Source organism: Hemicordylus capensis, chromosome 7 (genome assembly GCF_027244095.1).
Source record: "Hemicordylus capensis ecotype Gifberg chromosome 7, rHemCap1.1.pri, whole genome shotgun sequence".
NCBI classification, from domain to species: domain Eukaryota; kingdom Metazoa; phylum Chordata; class Lepidosauria; order Squamata; family Cordylidae; genus Hemicordylus; species Hemicordylus capensis.
This window is the reverse complement of record NC_069663.1, coordinates 26,958,998-26,983,087: the sequence shown is the minus strand read 5'-3', so window position 1 is coordinate 26,983,087 and position 24,090 is coordinate 26,958,998. Positions and strand designations below refer to the sequence as shown.

The 24,090-nt window shown below is 54.0% G+C and overlaps 2 protein-coding genes across 12 annotated transcripts in view; one reads left to right on the top strand and one right to left on the bottom strand.

Annotated features, from left to right (window-relative positions):
- Positions 1 to 1,215: 1,215 nt before the first annotated feature.
- On the bottom strand, positions 1,216 to 11,284 carry SIX5 (SIX homeobox 5). The gene is made up of 3 exons (XM_053268555.1): positions 10,327 to 11,284; positions 5,525 to 6,804; positions 1,216 to 4,309 (listed from the first exon to the last, which is right to left on the bottom strand). The coding sequence occupies exons 1-3, from the start codon at positions 11,217 to 11,219 to the stop codon at positions 3,672 to 3,674; spliced, it is 2,811 nt and encodes a 936-aa protein (XP_053124530.1). The 5' UTR covers positions 11,220 to 11,284; the 3' UTR covers positions 1,216 to 3,671.
- DMPK (DM1 protein kinase) overlaps positions 8,818 to 24,090 on the top strand; it is a 42,685-nt gene continuing 27,412 nt past the window's right edge. For 3 of the 11 annotated variants that reach the window (XM_053268557.1, XM_053268556.1, XM_053268563.1), the window contains exons 1-2: positions 16,476 to 16,495; positions 17,482 to 17,961. In XM_053268557.1, coding sequence (XP_053124532.1) covers positions 16,477 to 16,495; positions 17,482 to 17,961 — 499 coding nt within the window. In that variant the 5' untranslated portion in view covers position 16,476. The other 8 variants (XM_053268558.1, XM_053268559.1, XM_053268560.1 and 5 more) reach the window with 6 other exon arrangements.

The following is a 24,090-nucleotide window of genomic DNA, read 5'->3' as shown; positions in this document are numbered from 1 at the left end:
TGATCCAGCAGGGCTGTTCTTCTGCTTTGCATGCTGGCAGTCCCAGGTGCAATCCCTGGCAGCATCTCCAGGTACGGCTGGAAAAGACCCCTGCCTGAAACCTTGGAGACCTGCTGCCAGTCAGTACTGAGCCAGGCAGGCCAATGGTGGAAAGCAGCCTCTTGCATCTCGAAGTTCTTGAAATATAGTGCCTGGGGTACCTGTATCCACTGTGAAGCTGTGGTCAGGACAGATGCTGGTATTTGGGACAGGAGAAAGGGCATGGGGGCGATCTGGCCCAGCTCACAGCTTACATGAGCAGTGTTGAACCTAAATTCAAACCCTGTAAATGCTCCTGCCTTGAACCTGCTTACAAGCCAGCCTCCTGCATTACCTCTGTATCTTTCCTTACTTCCAATTGCATATTTATGTGGTTTTGACTTCCCAGCAAGCATGATCTGGTGGCTATGAGAAGAGCTGGTCTTGTGGTAGTCAGCATAACTTGTCCCCTTAGCTAAGTAGGGTCCACCCTGGTTGCACATGAATGGGAGACCTGATGTGTGAGCACAGTAAGCTATTCCCCTTAGGGAACGGAGCCGCTCTGGGAAGAGCAGAAGGTGCCAAGTTTCCTCCCTGGCAGCATCTCCAAGAGAGGGCTGAGAGAGACTCCTGCCTGCAACCTGGGAGAAGCCGCTGCCAGTCTGTGTAGACAATACTGAGCTAGAGAGACCAATGGCCTGACTCAGTATATGGCAGCTTCTCATGTTCCTATCTATCCACATGGTAGTCCCCACATTCAGACCTGCCCATGCAGCCTCAAGGACTAGAAACCTAAAACCCTAAGCCAGGCCTGCTCAACTTCGGCCCTCCTGCAGATGTTGGCCTACAACTCCCATAATCCTTGGCTATTGGCTACTGTGGCTGGGGATTATGGGAGTTGTAGTCCAAAAACATCTGGGGGGCCTAAGTTGAGCAGGCCTGCCCTAAACTGAGTAAATCCCAGGATGTTGACTCTCTTGGCCAATGCTCATTTTCACCCTTGGACACAGGTTTGATTGAAGTAATGGAAATGAAACATTCCTTGCCCATGAACTGTCTGGGCACCCCTCTAAGACAAGGGTCTAGAGACGAGCTGCATCCACGGCCACCCCTTCCTTCCCCAAGCTTTCACACTTGACCTAATAGGAGAGTTTCCGACAGTTTGATACAATTATAGGATGAATACACACACCTACAGAGCTTTAGGATAAAATATATTTATATATATAAAATATATATATATATAAAAGACACAAATATGCATTAAAAATTGAAGAAAAGATATAAACAATATCTTGTAGAAATGATTGTTCCTCACAAACTGTGGGGGTGGGGGAGTGGGAGTGGGGAGGTGATGCTTTAAGTACCTGGTTGGGAAGAGGGAGAGCGAGAGAGGAGGGCTCATTCCGACAACTGAAATGCTCTGTGTAGATAACATCATAGAGAAGACAGTCAAAGGGAAGGAACAGCTAATCCGTAATTCTGCAGTTGTGATGGAATTCCTCTCCATGTAGATGTCAGCCATAGTATCTTCCCATTTATTTAAAACAGAACTCAGTGATTGGCACAGGCTGGAGAGCAAATAGGATGGACCATCCAACCTTGGTGAAACGCTTTGTGGAAGGACTGCAGACTGAGCAATTCTGAAATAGGAGCAGGTTAGCAATCAGAAGCAGAAGCCTTGTCTTTCAAAAGAATGCAGGGGGGAAAGTAAGATGTTTATAGAAAATAATATGGGAAAGGTGTGATGGGTCATTTCAGGAACCTCAGTCACTCTGTGAAAGCTGATGTTTTCCCATTTCCAACCTGCCCCTCCTACAGAGGCAGGTGCCAAATTTTATTGAAAAAGGTTCCAGGTTTGATCCACAACTGAGACAGGACCAATACTTTCGACTCCTTCAATTGCTCCAGGGTCCCACCAACATCTGTGAAAACATTATCCATTGCCAGAGTGCTTAAGATCCCCCAACTTGAATGTAGTGTGAGAAAACGCTATACATTTTTTAAATATAACAACTTCATTTTTTTTCTTTTATCCCTCATGATAAAGAAGACCATTAAATACATAAAATAAGAGTTGCCACCGGGTTACAGAAATTATGGGAAGTGGATTTCAAATGACTTTTCTTCTTCTAAAAACAGGTATTATTTCACATATTATTAAATATATATATATAGAATTTCTTCCGTGTCTAAAAAAAGGCAGATCATTCACTAATTTTAGAATTTGGAGCTTACAAACGAAATATTAGCCCTGGAGAAGTTTGGGGGTGAACTCAAGTTAACAAGATTTCAAGGGGGCAGCACGCAGTTAAGGCAGAAAGGTTATACAGACCTGCCACTCTTGTCTTTCTGTGTGCGTGATGGAATTCAGGACCAGGGTGCCTATGAACATTTTAGCCCAGGAATTTGTTTTCAGTACCAGAACTGAGCTCATATAGTCCTTTCACACAAAAATCCACTCCTGGTTCCCTCCCCTCAGAATTCTGAGTTTCAACTGCCTAATCTAACTACAGGGGGTGATCTTTTAGTTACTGTGGAATCAGAAACCCTGTTACAAGCCCCACACAGATCTATCAGTAAATCCCACGCTACCTTCTGTCCACCCCTGCGAAATTGTAGAACTGCTAATTTCAATCTCAGATCAACAAATTGATTTCTGTACTGTTAATGCACAACGGATGTGATTAGTCCTGGCTTTCTTCTGTTCTCCCAACTGCATTTGTCTGCAGACAAAGCATAGGCCCATTAAAAACACACCACTCTAGCCAGGATTTTCTGCCCTGGAGGACTAGAACCAGTTGTTCCTACTGCAGGACTGTCTGCATTGTTTTCTAGAGTTAAAGCGCTCCAATACAGAACAGGGATACATTTGCTTGGCGGAAACACACATTAATTCTCTAGGATTGCAGAGATAATAAAGGACTAAAAGCAGGCGAGAAACAAAGCACAAAACCTCTTCCCCCAGCAGGGTACAAGCCCAGCAACTCTGTCACTGGAACAGGCACTGGGAAGCAGGATATTCTCCTACCCCTCAGAAGTGGGATTTGGGATATCAGACCAGCAACTGAAACCCTTTCCCTAGCACCATGGTTAAGGGGAAAGGAAAGTTCTCCTTGTGGTATAAGTGCTCCCCAATCTCCCACTTAATGGAAAATGCCTAACTTTTTTATGCTGCATCACAACTTGGAAGGTACTAGAAGAGTTTCTATTCGGTAGAATATTTAGGAACAACATCCCGACCCTAATCCTCGAGCTCAGTTGTGAAGGAAGGTCGCCCCTGGCCTAAGTGAAGATAGTGCTTGCTACTCTACTGGCAGCCAGAAGGTGGTGCTCATGTGCTGGACAGGCAGCTATACATGACTCAATGTAGAGTATGAGTCTATGAGGTGCGGGGAGTGAAATTGCTCCGAGTGAAATTGCTCCGTTTCTGTACTGTAGTGTTTGTTCACTCCTGAAGGACAGAGCCCTGACTGCAGGGGGTGAGCGTTCACACATGTGGGAAAGGGTTTCCCTTAACAAGGCACTTCTGACATTCCCAGCCAGATGGCTGGAGCAGGGCCAAAGGCTTACGAGGAGTTCCAAAAAAGACTGTCCCGCAAGCAAGGCCAGGCCCTCCCCTCCAGCCAGGTTTGCTGAAGCCCCTCCTGGTTTTACAAGTCCAGCGGTTCCTCCACGGGTACCGACTGCAGCTGCGTCAGCACCTTCTCCTCCGAGTCCAGCGCTTCCGGATCCATGGGGTCGCCACCAGAGGCGTCCAGCAAGAGGCCTTCGCCCTCCGGGAGCCGCAGCAGGCCACTCTGCTCCTCCATGGGGCTCTTGTCCATCTCAAACAGCCCCTCGGAGCCGGCTCCTTGGAGGTCCATGCCAACAGGGCTGGACCACACCACCGACTGCTGGGACATTGCCAGGCTGTCTTGCTGGGAGAAGTTTGAAAGGAGGCTGGCCTGGCCGGTGTCTGTGCTGTAGGCCAAGCTGGCTGTCCCAGGGCCGTCAGGAGCTGAGAGCGGGGAGACCCCGGAAGGCAGGATGGAAGTAACCCCCGGAAGCATCACACTGCTGCCGCCGCCGCCACCACCGCCTTCGTTGCCCTCCAGAGCCACTGCTGCCGTCACCGACACTTCCTGCTTGACAGGGAGGGCCAAGGTCTGGGCAGCTGGGGCAGAGAGGACGGGCGCCATCAGCATGCCAGCTGGGAAGGTGGCTGTCAGGATGAGTTTGCCCTGCTGAAGGGCCATGCCGGTGACGAAGGTGCCACTGCCTGTTGCTGGATTGGTCAAGAAGATGTTCCCTGTGTGGGAGAGAAGAGAGAGAACCCACCCACCCCTGGTATTTCAGGCAAGAAAAGCAGTCCTGAAGCCCTGGCTTCCTGCCTCTCCCTGCCCACCCGCTCAGTAAACAGGGCTGGACCAGGGAATAAGGCCTACCCAACCAACCAGTGTAGGAGGGGACTGGTTGGTTGGGTAGGCCTTATTCACTGGTCCGGCCCTGTTTGTGTGTCAATTCACTGGTCCGGCCCTGTTAGGGGCTTTGGGAAGCCCGCAAGGATGGGAAACATTCTTCACAATCTAGTCCAGGTTTTCCCAATCTTGGGTGATGGGTCCCCAGATGTTGCTGGAACTCCCAACATCCCCTGTCACACTGGCTTGGCTACTGCATCTGCCACCCAGATCTAAGCCAAGCCATTGTGGCAGGGGATCAGGGGCGTAACAAGGCTGGAGTGGGCCCAGAGACAAAATTTTAAAATGGGCCCCTCGCTGATACACACACACACACACACACACACACACACACACACACACTTCACAATATATAGTCTTGCGACTTGCCTCTTGGGGAGGGGGGCCTGAGGCGTGGGGGCCCCCAGGCAGCTGCCTCCCCTTGCCTAATAGTAGTTACGCCCCTGCATGGGGATGATGGGAGTTGTAGTCCAACATCATCTGGAGACTGGAGGTTGGGAACCTCAGACTAGTCTAATACCATTTTAGCACCGTCTAAGCTTTTTTCTAGAAAGGAAGAGCAACAAAGAAAAGTAAGTCTCCTTATTTCTTCTGGACTACAACTCCCATCATCCCTGCCACAATGGCTTGATAAGTTTGTTGTTTTGGACTGTACCTGTATAAACACCCTTCTTAACACCTGGGGCCTATTTCTGTATCGACCAGGGCTGCACAACCTTGGCCCCCTGGCCACTGTTGGACTACAACTCCCATCACCCCCACCCTTGGCCAATAGCCAAGGATTATGGGGACTGTAGTCCAACATTTGCAGGAGGGCCAAAGTTGTGCAGCCCTGATACCGACAGTCCTGATTCAGGCATTTGGCACAGAGGCCACCTCCCAACCAAGGCTTTCTGAATGTACAAATCAGGACAGTGACATCACTCAGAAAGCCACTGCATCACACCCCACTCCAAGTGCTCCTTGTGGAGTCTCTGGTCCATCACTGCACTCCACTTCCTAAGGCGCCCCTCACCTCCCAACCGCCTTCTGCTCCCGGCAGATACCTGGCTGGGATCCTGAAAGCTGCAGGGCCGTCATGCCCACATTCGTGTTGATGAGATGCACGTTGCCCTGGGTGAAGTTCCCGCCGGCCACTGTTGCTTGGGGCGCTCCTGCCACGGGTCCCATTTTGATGGGGGCAGCGCTGGTCAGGATCTGGATGGGGCTGCCCATGCCCTGTTGCAGCGTCACTACCTGGGAGGTGGGAACCACCTGGGGCAGGGAGATAATCTGGGACCCCTGGGCCACCTGGGGGAGGGAGACAAGCTGAGAGGCAGGGCCCCCCTGTGGCACCGTGTAGATCTGCGTGGGGGACATAGGCACCAGCTGAGACGGGGAGAGCACCTGAGTCCCCAAAACTGGCTGGGACAGAGGGACCACCTGGGAGGGGGGCGACACTTGGGCCATGGGGACCAGCGAGGGGGCAGGAACGTGGAGCACTGTAGCCTGGGCTGGAGAAGATGCCGGGATGGAGAGCAGCGGTGTTGCCGTGGTGGCTGGAGCGGGCGTGGCCAGGGATACCTGGCCACCGACTGTGGCCACAGTCACCTGGGGACTGGCCAGGGCCTGAGTACCGGGGACTAGTTTGGCAAGGGGGACCATCTGGGGACTGGATGTGGCTGCTGGCTGAGCGGCAGAGGGCAGCGGAGTGGCCTTGGGGGCCTCTTCGTTTGATGGGACCACTTGAGACATCGAGACAGGGGTCAGCAGCGTCCCCTTGTGGTCGGAGAGAAGCGTGGAGGCATCTGGGAGAGACAAGAGAGGCGGCACGGGCCCGGGCCCATCCTCCAACTTCACCTCCACCCCAAACGACAAAGGCTCTGCCGTTTCCGACTTCACCTCCCCTTGGAGAGTGGCTGGGCTGAGGATGACAGCAGCCGGCGGGAGGGACTCCTGGTGAGCTTTGGGGACCTCTTGGCTGCTGGGCGCTGGCGTTTTGCTGCTCAACAGGGTGGTGGCGCCGTTGAGGAGGACGGGAGGGCTGGGTGCTGCCACAGGGCTGAGCGTGACCGTCGGGTTATCCCCGAGAGCCAGCCCGTTCAGGATGACGCCGCCGTTGGGGGTCTGGATAACGGAGCCGCCGTTGAGAAGCATCGTCGGGGAACTGGCGGTGATGAAGTTGCCGTTCAGAAGGATGGAAGAGGCACTGGAGCAGGCGGCCGGCAGGAAAAGGCTGCTGGAGTTTGGGACCCCTTCGGGAGTCGCCGGAAGCCCCATGGCCGCTTCGGTTTCCTCGGGGCCGTGGCTGGACTCATCCTCTGTGCTGGGGTTCCCGTCGGACTCGCTGTCGGAGAGAAGAGGTCGGGTGACATATTCCGGAAAAAGAATCCGGCCGCAAGGAGTCTGTGAAATGCGAAGAGCAGGGCTTTCCACCCAGAGGGGCAAGGGCCACGGCGGGTGCTTAGCCAGGTCAACGAGAGAGTGCCGGCACTGCCACAGGGGCCACGTGACACGGCTCCACTTGGCCCAACTGCACGGGAAGTGGAGGCAGCCAGAGCGGCAGCCAGAGCGCCAACAGACCCTGCCCTTCAAAAGAGGCACCAGTTGGGCAAGAAAGGGAGGAAGCGGCCAAGCGGAGGAGAGCAGCAACTGGAGCAGCATCTGCCTCGCTGCAGGTGGGCCACCCGCTCCCGCAGGCAGCAGCCAGCCCTGGACGGCGTGGCCCGTGAAGACCCTGGTGGTGCTCCAAAGAGTGGCCTCCTCTGAGCCAAACTCTCATGGACTTGGCACAGAGAGGTAATCTGGGACCCCTAGGCTGCTCAGGGGTGGAAGGCAAGCTGAGAGGCAGGGGACCCCTGGATTGTGCAATTCAGGAAAGTGCAACTGAACTGTCCAAAGAAAAACTAAAAGAGAGGGAGCAGGAAGACCGACCCTGCTTTCCAGCACAATGTGTACCCTGTTTATTCCTGCAAACGCTACCAAATTCAGGCCCACTCTGCCCTCTTCTGGGGTGACCCTTTGCACCTCAGAGAGGACAGCCGGGAGATACATGTATCAGGCGGTATATGCAGGAAGAGCTTAGCTGGGCGAAAAGTCCACCAAGTCCTGTCATCTGCTTCGCACAGATGCCTCTGGGAAGCCCACAGGCAGGGCTTAAAGTCAATATCCCTTTCACTTCTGCTGCTTCCCCACAACAGTTGGCATTCTATAGCAGATTGCACATGGCTAATATCCACTGACAGACTTATCCTCCAAGAAATTGTCTAAACCTTTTAGAAACCAAGCCTGTGGTCATCACCACATCTTGTGGCAGTGAGTTCCACACATCCTACATGAAAAGTTATTTTATTTTTTCTATCCTGAATCTTCTGCTAGTTGGTTTCACTGGATGACCGTGAGTTCTAGTACTATGAGAGAGGGAGGAAAAGGTGAACATATGAAGTTGCCTTTGGGCAGTATTTTCTAGCCTGATTGGCAACAGCCCTCCAGGGTTTCAGGCAGGCATCTTTCCCATCCTCTCTGCCAAGGATGGAACCTGGGACCTTCCGCATGCAAAGCAGGCATTCTGCCCCCTGACTGAAGGCCCCCTCCCCAAATTGTGGAAGCCAGGGCGGTGTGGGGCAAGCACTTTCTCCACACTATGCCTGATTTTATAAACCTCTTATCATGTCTCCCCTTAAGCTGCCCCCCCGCCCCCCCCCCCCAAGAGTCCCAAGTATGTTTACCTTTCCTTGTATGGAAGGGACTCTGATTGACTCTCCAGCCCTTTCCTTTTCTCCTACACCTTCCCCAGCTCTACATTAAGCTTCAGGTAAGAAATACAAGCAGAGAGCAGAACCCCATTGAGTAGGGGGCAAGTGCACAACCTTGCTTTCCAAGACCTTCAGGCTGCAGCTGGGGCTCACATAAACAAGAGCCCCTTCCTACAAAAACCTTATCAGGAGACCCAGCCCCTCCCAGCGGGAAGGGCCCCTCGAAAAGCTGGAGATTCACATTTCACAACCAAGGGGAAGAGCTCAGAGATGCCCCCTCCATGCTGCTGCTAGGTAGCAGCTCAGGGAGGGAAGAGAAGGGGCTCCAGCTGCAGGGACATCGGGGGAAGCCTGTTTTGCATCTGATCCAGAACCACCCCCACCCCAGTTGGAAACAGAGACGGGCTGGAACTTTCTCAAATATAAGTGGCTTCTCCCTTTTGCTGGCCAAGTCAGACTCTCGCTTCCTCCATCTCCAAGGAAGGCAGCAAGAAGAGTTTCCCCTCCCCACCCAAGACTTGGGATCTTTCGAGCCATCTAATACCCTTTTCATTTCATTCTTGTAAGGGCTTCTCTCCCAAGTCACCCAGGACAAGGGGGTGAAGAGCAAGGAATCGTCCCGCAGGCTTCCGGGTGGATCGCCAACTCCGGGTTTCTGCATTAGTGAACCAGGATGGATTGTGCAGGAACTTACAGTGTCTATGCCGGACTCTCACACTCAGGATAGAGTTCGGCTTTAAAACACACCCTGCAGGTAGAATTTTTTTTTATTTTGGGGTGGGGGGGGGAACTATAGGATATGTGCGGGACCGAGCTCCTTTACTGAAGTTGCACATTCTTGAGAAAGGTGTAGTAATCTAGAATGATAGATGGGGAGGTGGTTGAAGGGGCAGATGCTTGGAATTCTCCATCTGCTTAAAGAACAGTAGCTGAAGGACTCCCTTACACCAGGGGTCCCCAGATGTTGTTGGACTACAACTCCCATCATTCCCTGTCCACAATGGTCTTTGGCCATTGCGGATGGGGGTTGGATTCCAATGACATCTGGGGAGCCAAGATTGGGAATCCCTTCCTTACAGAATGCTACAGAATTTCAAAACTCCTCTGTAAGATTGGCCTTCGCTCCAGCTGGAAGCAAACTTTCTAGGTTGCCTAAAAGTTGGTGTAAAGTAAAGTGTGCTGTCGAGTTGGTGTTGACTCCTGGTGACCACAGAGCCCTGTGGTTTTTTCTTTGGTAGAATACAGGAGGGGCTCATCATGGCCATCTCCAGTGCAGTAGTTGATGCCTTTCCGCATCTTCCTATATTGCTGCTGCCCGATATAGGTGTTTCCCATATTTCTCTGTAAATCAGAGTTCTGGTAGAGACTCAGAGAATCCAGCATCCCTAACTGGGTCATTTCCCTTCTCCTACTAGAACTGTGGCTATCAATCTGGCCGGAATTCAGGTTCTGCCCTCTCTCCCCAACATCCGGAACCCTAGTTCAGTGTTTCCCAACCTGGGCTCCCCAGATGTAACAACACCCTTCAACTGGGAATGGTGGGAGTTGTAGTCCAACCAACATCTGTTGACCCCAGGTTGGGAGCTCCTGTCTTGGAAGATCAGGCTGTCTTTCAGATCTCACAAGCTGGGCAGGCACCCACAGGCTCTATAAGGAACTTGAAGAGGTCGGCTGGGGGTGTGGAGTAACCTGGTTTGATGCAGAACAGGCCTACTGCGTCAAACCCAAGGGGTGTCCAGTTTATTCTGAAATAAGCCCCACTGACTTCTGTGGGGCTTTCTCCTTGTGTTGCGCACACACAGGGTGCTGCTAGCCCGTTTCCAACAGCAGCCAGCCAAATATCTCCCGGAGGCCCAGGAGGGAAGCTTTGAAAGCATTTGGCTCTGGGATGTCCATCCGGGACCTACATGTTTAAAAGAAGCCAGCGTGAGCTCCCAGACCCCAGCATTGGCGTCCTGTGCTGGCTGGGGGCGCCTTTGAGCCAGCGCGCGTCGGGGGGTCCCGCCAGCCAGAGCGGGCGGGCGGCGCTCTGCACGGGCTCAAGGGCGCTCTTTCCGGGGCCTGCTGCTGCTGCTGCCCATGCAAGCCTCCCGCCTGCCTCCGTCCTTCCTCACCTCTTGCTGGGCGTGCCCGCGCCGCCTCCGCCTCCGGCTCCTCCGCTACGGTCGCGCTGCCGCCGGTTCTTGAACCAGTTGCTGACCTGGGTGAGGGAGAGGCCGGTGTCGCGGGCCAGGCGGCGCTTCTGCTCGGGGCTGGGGTAGCGGCTGCGGCCGTAGGAGTCGCGCAGGGCGGCCCGCGAGCGGCGCTTGAAGCAGTAGACGGTCTCCTCGCCGTCCCAGATGGTGCCGGGCAGCGGGAACTTCTTGCGCAGGCGGTACTTGTCGACGGCGCCCAGCGCCCGGCCCCGCGCCGCCTCGGCCTCGCGGTAGCGGGCGCGCAGGTAGAGGTCCTGCAGGAAGGGGTGGTGCGCCGCGCCGAAGGGCCGGCTCTGCACCAGCCGGTAGAGCTCGCCGAAGTCCCCGCGCTGGAAGGCCAGCAGCGCCCGCGCCTTGGCCAGGCTCTCGCCCGCCGCGCCCGCCGCAGCCTCCAGCCGCTGCGCCTCGTCCGCCGGCAGCGAGCCCAGGAAGCGCCCCAGCCGCCCGGGGTCGCCGGCTTGCAGCAGCGCCTCGCACACGCACGAGACCTGCTCGGCCGAGAAGCGCGGAGGGGCCGCCCCCGGCGGGGCAGCAGCGGGGGAGGGCGCCGCCGCCGCCGCCTCCTCCGAGCCCGACCCGCTGCAGCCCTCCGGCTCGCCTCCTCCAGCCCCCGCGCCGCCAGGAGGAGGAGGCGGAGGCGGCGGCGGCGGAGGGGTGCCTGGCGACGGCGGGGCGGCGACCAAAGTTTGGAGAAGTTTGCGCGACGCCGCCGCCTCCTCTTCCTCCTCCTCCTCCTCGTCCTCCCCCGGCGACTCTGCTGCAGGCGGGCCTCGGCCGGGAGGCTCTGCGGGATCCGCAGGGAAGGAGGCCATGTTCGGGCGCGGGATTCCGTCCCCCCCTTCCCTACCTCCGGCCCGGTCCCCTCCCCCTTTGGCTCGGCCTCTCCTCCTGCTGCTCTCCCTCCCCCCCGCCGCTAGCCGTGCGGGTCTCCTCCCCCTTGGCCGCCCTCCCCTGCCCACATCCTAGAGGGCACGGTCCTTCGGGCCTGGCGCTTCGCCCTTCCCCCCGGCACCTGGTGGGGACTCCCCCGGCCCTCCCCGCGCCGGCCCAACTCCTTGGGACTCTGCGGCGGCGCTTTCCAAGGCTCCAGACCCCCCTCCCCGATCCCCCCCTCCTTTCCTCGCCAGACCTTTTCCTTTGCCTCCCCCCCCCCGCGCCACTTTCCAACTTTCCTTCCCCTCCCTTCGCCCTTCCTACTTTTCCTCCCGGGCTCCTCCTCCTCCTCCTCCTTTTCTCCTCCTCGCCCTTCTGCGGCCAGATCCCTTTCTCTCTCTCTCTCGCACACTCGGGAGAAGTCACAGAATAGCGACACCCGCCTCAAAGGAGGCTTCCTGGCGCTTTGCACGGGCCTCCCCCCGCCCCCGGTGCTCCTGCCTCTCTTGGCCAAACTTCACCTGCAATCCTTCTTCACACACTTTGAAGCCCCCCTGATACACCCCCCTGTGATTCACTCCCCCAGGAAGCCTGCCTAGGTTTGTGCCCTGACCTGGATTCAGCAAAGAATCCATGCTGTGCTGGCTTCTCTGACTTGCACACTCTAAATGACAGAGAGTCCTGTGGCACTTTCAAGACTGATCATGTTATTGTGGCATACACTTCATGTGGACTAGAGTCCACTTTGTCAGATATATGAAGCCTCAGTTAGCAGATAAGACACACAGGGGCATGGAGAGAAGAAAAGGTCAGCAGTGGGGTCAAAACTCCATGAAACGCAAGAGTTTTGCCGTCCATGACTTTTCTGCTTAGGATTATGACCCTTTGCAAGAGCAGCCATAGGTCATGAGACTGGCCTCTCTGTACTCCAATTCCCACATTACGTTCAACACACATACAAGGTGTGTGCAGCTTTGTACTTGTGTTATTCACACGTGTCCAATGCATGTACATTTCCTATCTGGAGTCGCCCTGCGCTTGCGGGAGCCTGTATCCAGGTTTACTTTTGGAGTGAACAGAGGAAGCTGCCTCCCACCAAGTCAGACCCTTGGTCCATCTAGCTCAATATTGTCTACCCAGACTGGCAGCGGCTTCTCCAAGGTGGCAGGCAGGAGTCTCTTTCAGGTGGATCTGGAGATGCTGCCAGGGAGGGAACTGGGAACCTTCTGCTCTTCCCAGAGCGGCCCCATCCCCTCAGGGGAATGCTTTGCAGTGCTCACACATGCATTCTCCCATTCAAATGCAAACCAGGGCAGACCCTGCTCAGCAAAGGGGACACTCGATGCTCGCTACCACAAGACCAGCTCTCCTCCAGCACAGTGAATCATTCACACACAAACACGTACATGTGTACAGGATCTGTACATATTCAGACAATCAGCAATGTATGACTAGGGCTCGTGACTGGGTGTGGGACCCCTCTGCTGTGCACATGTGACCTGGAACCTGGACCAGTACCTGCAGGCAGCGCACGTCCTGCCTGTGTCCGAAGACCTTCCAAATGCCCATGCCAACGTATATTTTTCAGCTTCAGACGGTGGATTTGGGGTGTCATTAAGGTGAGTGGGGGACAGATCTGACCTCATCCAGGCACAAGCTGTAGGGAAGCTGCTCTGTGCAAGCCCCACTGAAGTGAATGGGAGGTGCACAAATGCTCTTGCAGCAGCACACATCTTGTTGCAGTGAGTTCCACAAGTTAGGCTGAGCTCATTTTACACTCAAAGTTTTGCTGGGTGTGTTATATTTCCATGCCTTTAAGTTTGTTTCTGATATTATACATTCTGATATTTGCATCCTAAATTGTATTTTTAACCTGGAATGGTTGGAATAAGCATTTATTGGAAGATGTAATTTGATTCTTTGGTGGGAACTGGTTTTAATCAGGAAGAACAAATCTTCAGTCCGTGGGACTGTGAATTATAGGTGCAATTCTGTATTTTCTAAAGCTCATTTGCTTTCAAGGCACTGTTGTTCTCGGGGTTGACAGCCATTTCCTTTTAACAGAGGGTGACAGTTTTTGTTTATTAAATTATGGGTTATCATATGAGTAACACTAGTAGGTACCTGTGTAATGAGACTCTGGTTACAATAAAGCCGGAAACCAGCACATTTGGCAGCTAGAGTGTCTCTGTTGGAGAGATTAATGTTCACATCGCTACTTAGCCCGAAAGCTCACTTGGGTGATCTTGGACCACCAGTTATGTTCTCCCTCAGCCCAGCCTACCTCACAGGGTTGTTGGGTGGGGGAAATATGTATGTAATTCTGAGGAAGGACAGGGTAGACATGTGATTAAGCAAATTCATATTTTAAGCAGGCAGTTCTAGTAAAGGGGTTAGCCACATCAGTCTCTTGCAGCAAAACGTACAAAGACTCAAATGCATTCAGCAGTGAAAAAGCCCTGTTGAACACAATGGGGTTTACTTCAGAGTAAATGTGCGTGATGGAATCCAAGGGCACCTTAAAGACTAACACAGAAGTCCTCAAATTTGGGTTGCCAAATGTTGTGGGACTAGAACTCCCATCACCCCCCGCCTGAATGGCTGATGGGAGTTGTAGCCCAAAGTCATCTGGGGACCCAAGTGTGAGAAGAACCCGTGGCTGACCACATTTTCTCTTTTGCTGCCCCAATCTGATTGCCTGCAGTTTTCAGAGTAGCCACAAGGTGTCGGTGTTGCACATGGAAGTGGACCGAGCTCTTTTTTGGGTTGCTTTGCAGTCCCCTTCAACAGGAGTTATTCAGGGGTTAACAACCCCTGTTTGCAGATATGAGGCATGTCAGAACAGAGGTGCTCTTGCAATCAAGATCCATTTGACTGCAGCTGGGATCGTCCACAGAATGTTGTGTCAACAATGACAGCACCCCATATCTTGCCTATGAAATAGTTTACCCTGGAATGAAACAGAGGTGAGGCCCAAGTGAACTGGTAGACACCCCCACCCCGCCATTCCCTCCTCCCATCATCAGCACCCCTGCTGATGGGAGGTCACCAGCTGTTGCAAGGATGGGGGGACTGGTACTTGACAATAGCCCCTTCTCTTAATCTGGGCAAGAAACGGCCGTGGTTGGCAGGATGAGCATCCCAAGATATGGCGGTGCAGTGATCACCGCTAGCTCAGCTGGCTTTCCAAGGAGATGGGGTGAAATTCATGGAGTAGCCTATTTGTTGTTATAGCTAAATGGAACCTCCATGTTCAGAGGGAGTCTATCCCCGAAAATCACATGCTGGGGAGTAACCATGGGAGAAACTATTGCCTTCCTATCTTGTGTGTGGATTTCCTGGAGGCATCTCGTTGGCCACTGTGGGGCACAGGACACTAGCCTAGATGGACCTTTGGTCTGATCCAGTAAGGCTTGTTCTAGGTTCTGGGGGGTGTGTGTGTGTGTGTGTGTGTCCATCCCCTTGGTAGACTGCAACACAGTATTATGCAGGATTTTGTGGAAAGGGTTCCTTCTGAGGGAAGGCCATTTGCAAAATCCAGCGGGTTTAGAGTCAAGCAAGCCTGGCCCAATAGCCTGAAGACCTGGGATATAAATGTAGGCGAACAAAGGAGGAGAGGGAGGGAGCCGACACAGGCCGTCTCTAGGCAGCCAAAAATCCTGGCGGCTCCCTCCCTGCCTCCCTCCATCGAGGCTCCAGGAATGTCTCTGTTGTTCTAAACTTAGCTCAGCGGAGACCGGCCAGCAGCAGGAGCGGGATGGGGGTGCTCCAGCAGCCGCCGAGACGGTGGCCCCCGTCAGCGCGGGCAGGGGGCTTCTTCCTCTCTGCTGCTCCCTACTGACCCGTAAGGGCCCCGTCTGCTCTGGGCCAGGGAGCCCGTTTCCAGCCCCCCACCCCCACCCCTGAAGGACCAGGGGAAGAAGGCCACCCTCTGCAGTTGGCATGTGGCACTCACGCAGACCAGACCTCAAGCAAGCCTTGTTTGGGAGGCTAGCCATGAGATTCCATCGAGGTCCTTTTTTTAGCCAGGCCTCCCCCATTTTTATAGGGTGTTGCTATTCTTCGAGATGAGCCCGTGGTTCATACTGTGGCAGAGCAAAAGGAGAGGTGCTGTCGTCGGGTTTCGGGCATCCCTTTCCTCGACTCCCCAATGTATATCAGCTGGCTGTTGAATGCATAAGAAGAGCTTGGCTGGTTTACCCGGCTGCTAAATACACAAAAGCCTAGCTGGATCACCGAAGGCCCGTCCTGTCTGCCTTTCACAACCTCCTCTGCTGCTGCCCCTCCCCAGCAGGTGGCATTTATAGGTAGACCCCCTCTGGACATGGAGGTTCCACATAGCTGTCATGACTAAAAGCCATTGGTAGACCTCTCCTGCATGGCCTCTATCTAAGCTGGGGCCATTGCCACACCTCGTGGCAGCAAATCCCACATATGAATGATATGTAGTGGTGTTGCTTGGCAGTCTGCATATGTTCAGAGGCACTCTTGTCCCAGGATGGAATCCTGAGCAAGAAAACATATCCCCAGGCTGAGCAAGGTTCTTGTTGAGTTCTGTATCCCTAGCTTCCTGAAACAGAGGTTTTATTTCTTATACTATTACAAATATTCATTTCCACCCAAAGCCGCACAAGATCTTCAGACATTAACCCTAACCGGCCCCATGTATTGCAAAATGCCTGGCACACCGAAAACCCTCCTCCACGCATTGTGGGCCACTCTTCCCATGTGGCGTTTTCGCATACACTCAGGTTGCCATATATTCTTTATATGCGGTGTGTGTAAGCGGGGGTCACACATGACAATTTACATGGAGGCTGTGTTGGAGCTTCTGCGTGGACATATTTCTCGTATGGGTTTTTTTGGTAACAAGTTGTAGCTTCTCAGTCTCCTGTCCCCTCACTTGCTTCTCCGCAGCAAGTGCCTCTCATTTCAAAGTATGTTTGCCCCTAATTAACTCTCCCTTAATGGCCTGCTGCATTGACATTTGCAGTATTTGCCAATTCCGAGAAGGCACTGAAGTCATGTCTTTATTTGGAGGTGCAGAGCGAAGATCCCTTGTGTATGGATTAGTTACAGCCCATTCACGGCTGCAGTCCTAACCCTGTTTACTTGTGAAGAAAGCCCCACTGAAATCAGCGAGGCTTACTTCTGGGTAAAGGCTGTTCCAGAGGTGGAGTTTCCTTCCAGGCTTCAATGCATGTTGGTGAGCAAGGTCGGTATTTCCGCTCTCTCAGTCCCTGCTGGTTGTGGCTCGAGAACCAGTTTGCTATTCCAGATTGTTTCGCACAGAGGGCAAAGATGTCGCCCTGAACTGCAGCACAGGGCTAGTTTCCTTGTGCACCCCACCACCAGCCCGGTAGGGCGACTCAAAGCCAGGCCCCTGGGAGGCTGGGTCTGCTTCTGGCCTGAGGGAGGGAGCAGAGGGGTTAAAACCGGGCGGTCGGCTCCCTCGCTCCCGCTTGGCCTGCAGCGCCATTCCTGGGGCCTTTAAATGGGCATTTGGATGCCCAGCCCTTCAGGGAGGCATTCCAGGCTGGGCAGAACCGAAGGAAGGGCCGGCAGCAGCAGAGGCCAGGGAGTGGTTTCCGTTGGGAGCCCTGCTGGGTGAGTTGGTGGCAGGCTGGAGAAGGCGGAGAGGGAGAGGGTGCTTTCCCCATGAGGAGGACAAGTGTGCGTGGAAGGATCGTGCAAGGATTCCTTGCACAAGTGGGAGGAAGCTGCCTGCAGATTGGTGCACATGCCGGTGCCTGTGTGAGTGAGAGAGAGAGAGAGAGAGAGAGAGAGAGGGTGTGTGTGTGTGGAAACAGGTTGTTTCTACTCCTGCGAGAGGGAGGAAAGGAAAGGTGCCTGCGGACAAGAGAGAGGGCGTGTGGTGGGCTGTGCCTTCGCCAGGGAGAGAAAGGCATCCCAGAGCGGGAGTCCTGCGAGAGAAAGAGGGCACCAGAGAGGGGAAGGAGGTGGGTTGGAGGAGGGAGGAGGAGGAGGAGGAGGAGGAGCGTCCTCTCCATTGGCCTCTCCATGGTGTAGCACCGCAGACTCTCAGGGGTGCTCGAGAGGGGAGAGCAGCTGGCCAGGAGCGTGGCGGAAACAGGGATGAGCGTGCCCGAGGGAGGCTGAGACCCTGGGTGCCTGCAAGCCAGCGACCAGTGTGGCAAGGAGTGCGTGAATCGAGGAGCTTCTCTTTTTTACACACAGCAGAGGAGAGTGCCACTGGTCCGGGGCCCGTCTTGAAATCACCTTTTGACCTGCTGCTGCGTGGCGGAGTTTGCCCAGATGCCCCCTGGCTGCTAGGCAGCAGCAAGGCCTCTTCGTCCCCGCGCCACTCTGGAGCAGCCTGCGGACCTAAAGCAGCCGGGTTGATCTCCCAGGAAGGAGATGGCCGTGCCCCCCACGGGGCAGGGGGGTGCCCGCCTGGCGTAGGGGACTCCGACCCCGAGGGCTCCAGCCAGCCGTCGCTGGATGCGGCCGGAGACACCGCAGCCGCTGGGGTGGCTGCCGACCCCCAGGTGCTGCCCGCCATGGCCGCCGAGGTGCGCCTGAAGAAGCTGGAAGAGATGGTGCTGGACCAGAGAGTCGTGGGCTTGGAGAGCCTGGTGGACCTTCTGCTCTGCGTGCATCACGAGCTGAGCACATCTCCTCTGGCCCAGGAAAAATACATCATGGAGTTCTTGCAGTGGGGTGAGTCTGCACACCACTCCGATCCCTTCCTTTGTGGGTGCCAAACGGAGGCTTGTCCATAGGGGTGGAGATTCGCTCCAGGCCACCGGGCAGGGAAGTATATTTCTAAACTGGAGAGGCACTGGTTCTGCGGCCTCTTGCTGCTCCCTCCTCTTGGGTGGTTGGTGAGCCACAAATTGCGACAGTTGGCTTGTGTGGGTAACTCGGGCTAGTAAAAATGGCCCCGGGCTACTAGTTTTGCAGAGAGGTTTTCCAAGGCTGCCTGAACCTGTGGCTGGACCCTGCCTGGGCTACCTTAAGTCCTCCCCAAAGCAAAGAGAATACAGCTGCATGAAAAGGATCCTTTCCTCGCCAGGGGCTCTGCTTCGGAGGCAGTCTTTCTCAAGGGGATTCCTTACAAGACTTCTCGGGAAAGACTCTGGCCTGCCAGCCTGCTTAGGCATTTGGGAGACCAGCGTCTTTGCCAAGCAGTCTAGTGAGGAATCCCCTCGAGTCAGACTGCCTCTGAAATTCGTCGGGAATAAAGGATCTTTTTTGTCTTTGCTCTCCTGATGATCTGCAGCTGACACTCTGTTCCTCCACACTGTGTCCCTTGGGTCATCCTCTAGTCCTGGGCTCTGATGCATCTTGACATTTGATATAGTTTTCCTGGGTACTCACATATGCTATCTTGGTAACCCTTACAATATTTATGTATTTATTACGTTTATATCCCACTTTTAGTTTAGGCTGAGAGATACATATACCGAGTCAGACCCTTGGTCTATCCAGCTCAGTACTGCCTTCACAGACTAGCAGCGGCTTCTCCAAGGTTGCAGGCAGGAGTCTCTCTCAGCCCTCTCTTGGAGATGCTGCCAGGGAGGGAACATGGAACCTTCTGCTCTTCCCAGAGCGACTCCATCCCCTGAGGGGAATAACTTACAGTGCTCACACATCAAGTCTCCTTTCATTTGCAACCAGGGCGGACCCTGCTTAGCTAAGGGGACAAGTCATGCTTGCTACCACAAGACCAGCTCTCTTCTCATGACTGGCCCAGAGTCACCCAGTGAGTTTCATGGTTGAATGGGGATTCGAACTCAGGTCTTCCCGGTCCTAGTCCAATACTTTAACCACTACGCTATGCTGGCTCTCACAATAGCCCTAAAAGATAGTAAAGTGTGTCGTCGAGTTGGTGTCGACTCCTGGCAACCACAGAGCCCTGTGATTGTCTTTGGTAGAATACAGGAGGGGTTTCCCATTGCCTCCTCCCGCGCAGTGTGAGATGATGCCTTCCAGCATCTTCCTAGATTGCTGCTGCCCGATACAGGTGTTTTCCCTAGTCTGGGAAACAGACCAACGAGGGTTCGAACCGGACATTTTCTGACTTGCTAGTCAAGTCATTTCCCCACTGCACCACTAGGGCCAGCATTAGTTTCCCTTATTGTAGATCAAGGGTGGAGATCATGGGTGGAGATCATGCATAGAGTGGGGGAAGTGGAAAGAGAGACATTCTTCTCCCTCTCCCATCACACTAGAACCAGGGGTCATCCCATGAAATTGGTTGCCTGGAAATTTTGGACCAGCAAATGGAGGTACTTTTTCACACAACGCATAATCCACTTGTGGAATTATCTGCCACGAGATGTGGTGACAGCCAGCAACCTGGACGGCTTGAAGAGGGGTTTGGATCACTTCATGGAGGAGAGGTCTATCAACGGCTACTAGTCGGAGGGCTAATATAAGCCACCTCCAGCCTCCAAGGCAGGATGCTTCTGAGTACCAGTTGCAGGGGAGCAACAGCCGGAGAGAGGGTATTGCCCTCACCTCTTGCTTGTGGGCTCCACAGAGGCATCTGGTGGGCCCCTGTGTGAAACAGGATGCTGATGGGCCTTCTTGGGCCCGATCCAGCAGGGCTGTCCTTCTGTTATCTTCTTAAGGGTTCTGAGGGGGCTTACAGGGCTGATGTTGGGATTTATAAAGCAAGGGCTCTCCACCCAACTCTCTCTTACACCCACTTCTCGTTGTTAACCTTTCAACTCAAGGCTCCTGGGGCCATTTCCTAAGCAGTGTTGTTTTGTGCGATGTGCTGCGTTTCAGAGTGTACCGAAGGGTGAGATGTCAACATATGAAGTGAATAAACAGAGATGTCCGGGGTGGGTGAGGCTGGCTCCCGGGCAGAGCATCTGCTTGGCATGCAGAAGGTCCCAGATTCCGTCCCTGGCAGCATCTCTGCTGGAGTTTTCCCGGACAGCAGCCTTTACCGCGGGTTTCCTGTGGGGCTTTACTGCAAGTTCGAGGGTGGCCCCCCAAACCCGACGCGAAAAGTGGCTCCCTCATAGCTCGCAGGGCCGGTATGTGAAGACACACCTCCATTCCGGATGCGAGCGGAAAGCTGGGTGTGAGAAACTTCCAGGTAAGGCTGGGAAATATTCATCTGAAACCCTTAGGGCGGACTCTGCTCAGCTAGATGGACCAGTGGGCTAGCTCAGTTTAAGGCACCTTCTTGCGTAAAGATAAATCCACATTAGCTATTTGCCCAGAGTGCCTTGTGATCCTTCCCTGACTCACTCGGAAGAGTTGCTTCACTGGATAAGACCAAGGTCCCATCTAGTGCCCCCTATTGTCTCTATCAACAGCCCTCAGAAGCTGTGGGGAGTGGCTCACAAGTGAAGCATGATGGCCTTTCCTCGCTGTTTGTCTCCATAATTTTGATTTTTTTGGGGGGGGTAGACTACTACTATCCCTGGAGGCTCCACTTGGCTGCCATAGCTAACAGTGGCTGATAGACCACTCCCCCAGGGGCTTGTCTCTGAAGTTATAACCATTGGGTAACCTAGACTCTGAATATTCCCATTTCACAGATGGGGAATGGATGCCAAGAAATAACGTGTCCAAAGCCACCTAGCAAGGCTTTGGCTGGAGTCTGGACTTGTCTCCTTGGTCAGAATCTAATCTAGTTCCCACGAGACCCCACATCATTTAACTTGCCGGAATGAAAGGGAGGATTTTGGTTGTAAAGATGCAGTTTTGCTCTGTGGGGCGTGGGGATGTCCCATCATTTCACATATATATGAATGTGAGAATGTATTTCATCAGTTCTAAAATATTTCATTCACTAAACTGATCACCGAACAAAGTGGGTTGTTTTTTTTAGTTAACTGCCATAACCCATTACGAATCAAGACCTCGACATTCAATCATGTGGGATCTCTCCTGGGATGGAGCTGTAGCTCTGTGATAGAGCATCTCCTGCTTTGCATGCAGAAGGTCCCAGGTTCAATCCCTGGCAGCATCTCCAGGTAGGGCTGGGAAAGACTCCTCCTGCCTGAAACCACGAAGAGCTGCTGCCAGTCAGTGTAGACAATACTGAGCTAGATGGACCAAGGGCCTGACTCAGTAGACAGCAGCTTCCTAAGTACCGTGTGTTCTTGTGGTGATGGGAGGAGTGTGTGACAAGAGACAATCTTTGCCTTCCGTCCACAAGGACATTGGCCATTGTTTCTAGACTGATAAGGACACTTTAGGTCATGAGGCCTGGAAGCTTGGATTTGTTGGTTTTCTTGCTGGCTGGAGGCATAGCTACCTCCTGGGGTTCTGCCTCTCTCCTTACGGTGCCTTGCTTCTCTCATTGTGGGTCCCTTGTAGGGGAGGCGTGTCTGGACCTGAGAAATGAAAGGCCAAGTTTCTCTTTTTCATCTTCAAAACTATGTTTTCCTTGTGACTGACATGACCACATGGACCCTTAGTTAGGAGGAATCGGCCTGAAGGCAGAAATACAGCTTGCAAATTTGAGCGTTGGTTCAGACAGAGCAGAGGCAACTTGTTAAGAGCTGACTGGTGCTGGGGTGAGGCACAGCGGGTCTTCAAACAGCCACGAATAACCAGGTACAAACATGTTGGCTGGAAGAAGGAGAGAGAGTTTCTTTGAAGTGGCAGGGAAGCGTAGTAGTCAGGCATAGTCATTGTTTGGTTTTCTGTTTCTTAAAGGTAGAAGTCGGGTCCAAACGGAAACAGTTTTAGTACTGGTCTCTCTTCCAAGCAAATCCTGGCTAGCAAGGCACTTATCCGGGTTTAATTCTGGAATGGAGATGGCTTTCGGTGACTGCCAATACCTTCTGGCAGGGGTTCTCAACCTTGGGACCCCAGATGGTGTCGGGCCGCAGCTCCCATCATTCCCTGCCACAACAGTGCGTGGGGGGCGATGGGAGTTGTAGTCCAGCACCACCTGGGGCCCCACGGTTAGGAGCCCCTGCCCTGCCCTGTGAATCCAGAGCGGAGTCCTGGCACTGCAGCCAAATCCTGGGCGTGAGCCCTTGCAGGGGCACCCCGGCACGTTTCAGACAGACTGACAAACTCCTCCGTCCTTGGGACACGACGGCAGGCCAGGCCTTGGCGAGGAGTCTTTACAAGCCTCCGTGGCTGGCCTCTCTGCAAATCAGGAACACTGGCAGCAACTGGGGGCGGGGGGGGATTTTTTTCCTCTTTTTGGGGGGGTGGCAAAATCTCTTGCCAGCTCTGTGTTATTAACTGCGGCAGGAACAACAGAGTCAGTGTGGGCTCCGGCTGTTCTAGGAGCTTCTCCTCCCACAACAGCACAGCTGCCGCCACCAGCCCCACAACAAAGCCTGTGCAAAACTCCCACCCCTCCACGGTGTGCACTGCTGCTGCCTTTTGTGGACAAGATGGGCACGTCCCGCCCCCCCCCCCCGCCCGCCCCCTTCCCAGGGAGAGCTGGCCTTGCGTTGTTGTTACCGTTGGGTCTGTGTGTGATGTTGTTCGGCTGCTGGGACATTGCACAACGCCTTAAAAGGCTGCCTGCTTTCCACCCGGCGGGCCCATCTCCACACCCCCTCCTCTGTCTTCCCCTCCCTGCTGCCCCACATCACACTGTTGATTACTGATGGACCTGCCCACCGTGATGTGGTCACGGCCACTGGTTTGGATGGCTTTCGAAGGGGCTTAGGCAAATTCATGGGGGGACAGGGCTACCACTGGCTACAGGTCCTGATGGCTACATGCCACCTCCAGCCTCAGAGGCACGATGCCTCTGAACAGCAGTTGCAGGGGAGCAGCCGCAGGAGAGGGGGCACGCCCCTCTCCGCTCTTGCCTGTGGGCTTCTCGGAGGCGTCTGGTGGGTCACTGTGGGAAACGGGATGCTGGACTAGAGAGGTCTTGAGCCTGATCCCGCAGGGCTGTTCTTATGCTCTTATGCAGTTCCTTCCGTGGGATAGGAAGAGGGGGTCATACTTGGGCCTGTGGGGGAGGGATCAGCTGTTAACTGGGTGGGTCCGGTTAGCCACTCCACAATGTGGCTAGGAGTCAGCCATTTGGGGCAACTGTTCCCACCCACCTCCAGAGCTTGCTGCCTCTGTCTCCCCTGGGGAGTGCACTGAGTGATCGCTTGTCACTCAGACAATAACGGTGCCTTGCCTGCGCTTAGCAAGGCAGGAGGGAATCTTGAGTGCATTTTTCGCCATCCTCTTGATTTTAGGCTCCGACCAGCTTCACAGCCTTGCGCACACAAAACGGTGAAATTACAAAACTCAGTAAAGCGCGTCCTCTCTTTGTCCAAGACCATCCGGATTTATCCCTCATTAACGCAAACCGTCTTGTGCAGGCTGCAGCACAGAATTGTGCAGCCTTGTGTGTGACTTCTGGGAAGGCCCCTTTAAGACTCTCACCATTCAAAGGCAACCTCAAGATTTAATTGTGCGAGAGGTTGTGTGAGGACATACAGTTCAAGCGGCTCACAGCTTGATCGGATTTTGCAGAAGTGGGGAAAGAGAAGGCCAAATGAGTATGTGTGTGTGTGTGTAAAAAGGTTGAATGGTAAGAACTCCATCTTGGGAACCTGGGTCCCATTCATAGGAACATAGGAAGCTGCCATATACTGAGTCAGACCATTGGTCTATCTAGCTCAGTATTGTCTTCACAGACTGGCAGCGGCTTCTCCAAGGCTGCAGGCAGAAATCTCTCTCAGCCCTATCTTGGAGATGCTGACAGGGAGGGAACTGGGAACCTTCTGCTCTTCCCAGAGTGGCTCCATCCCCTAAGAAGGGGAATCTCTTCCAGTGCTTATGCATCTAGTCTCCCTTTCATATGCAACCAGTGCAGACCCTGCATAGCTAAGGGGACAAGTCATGCTTGCT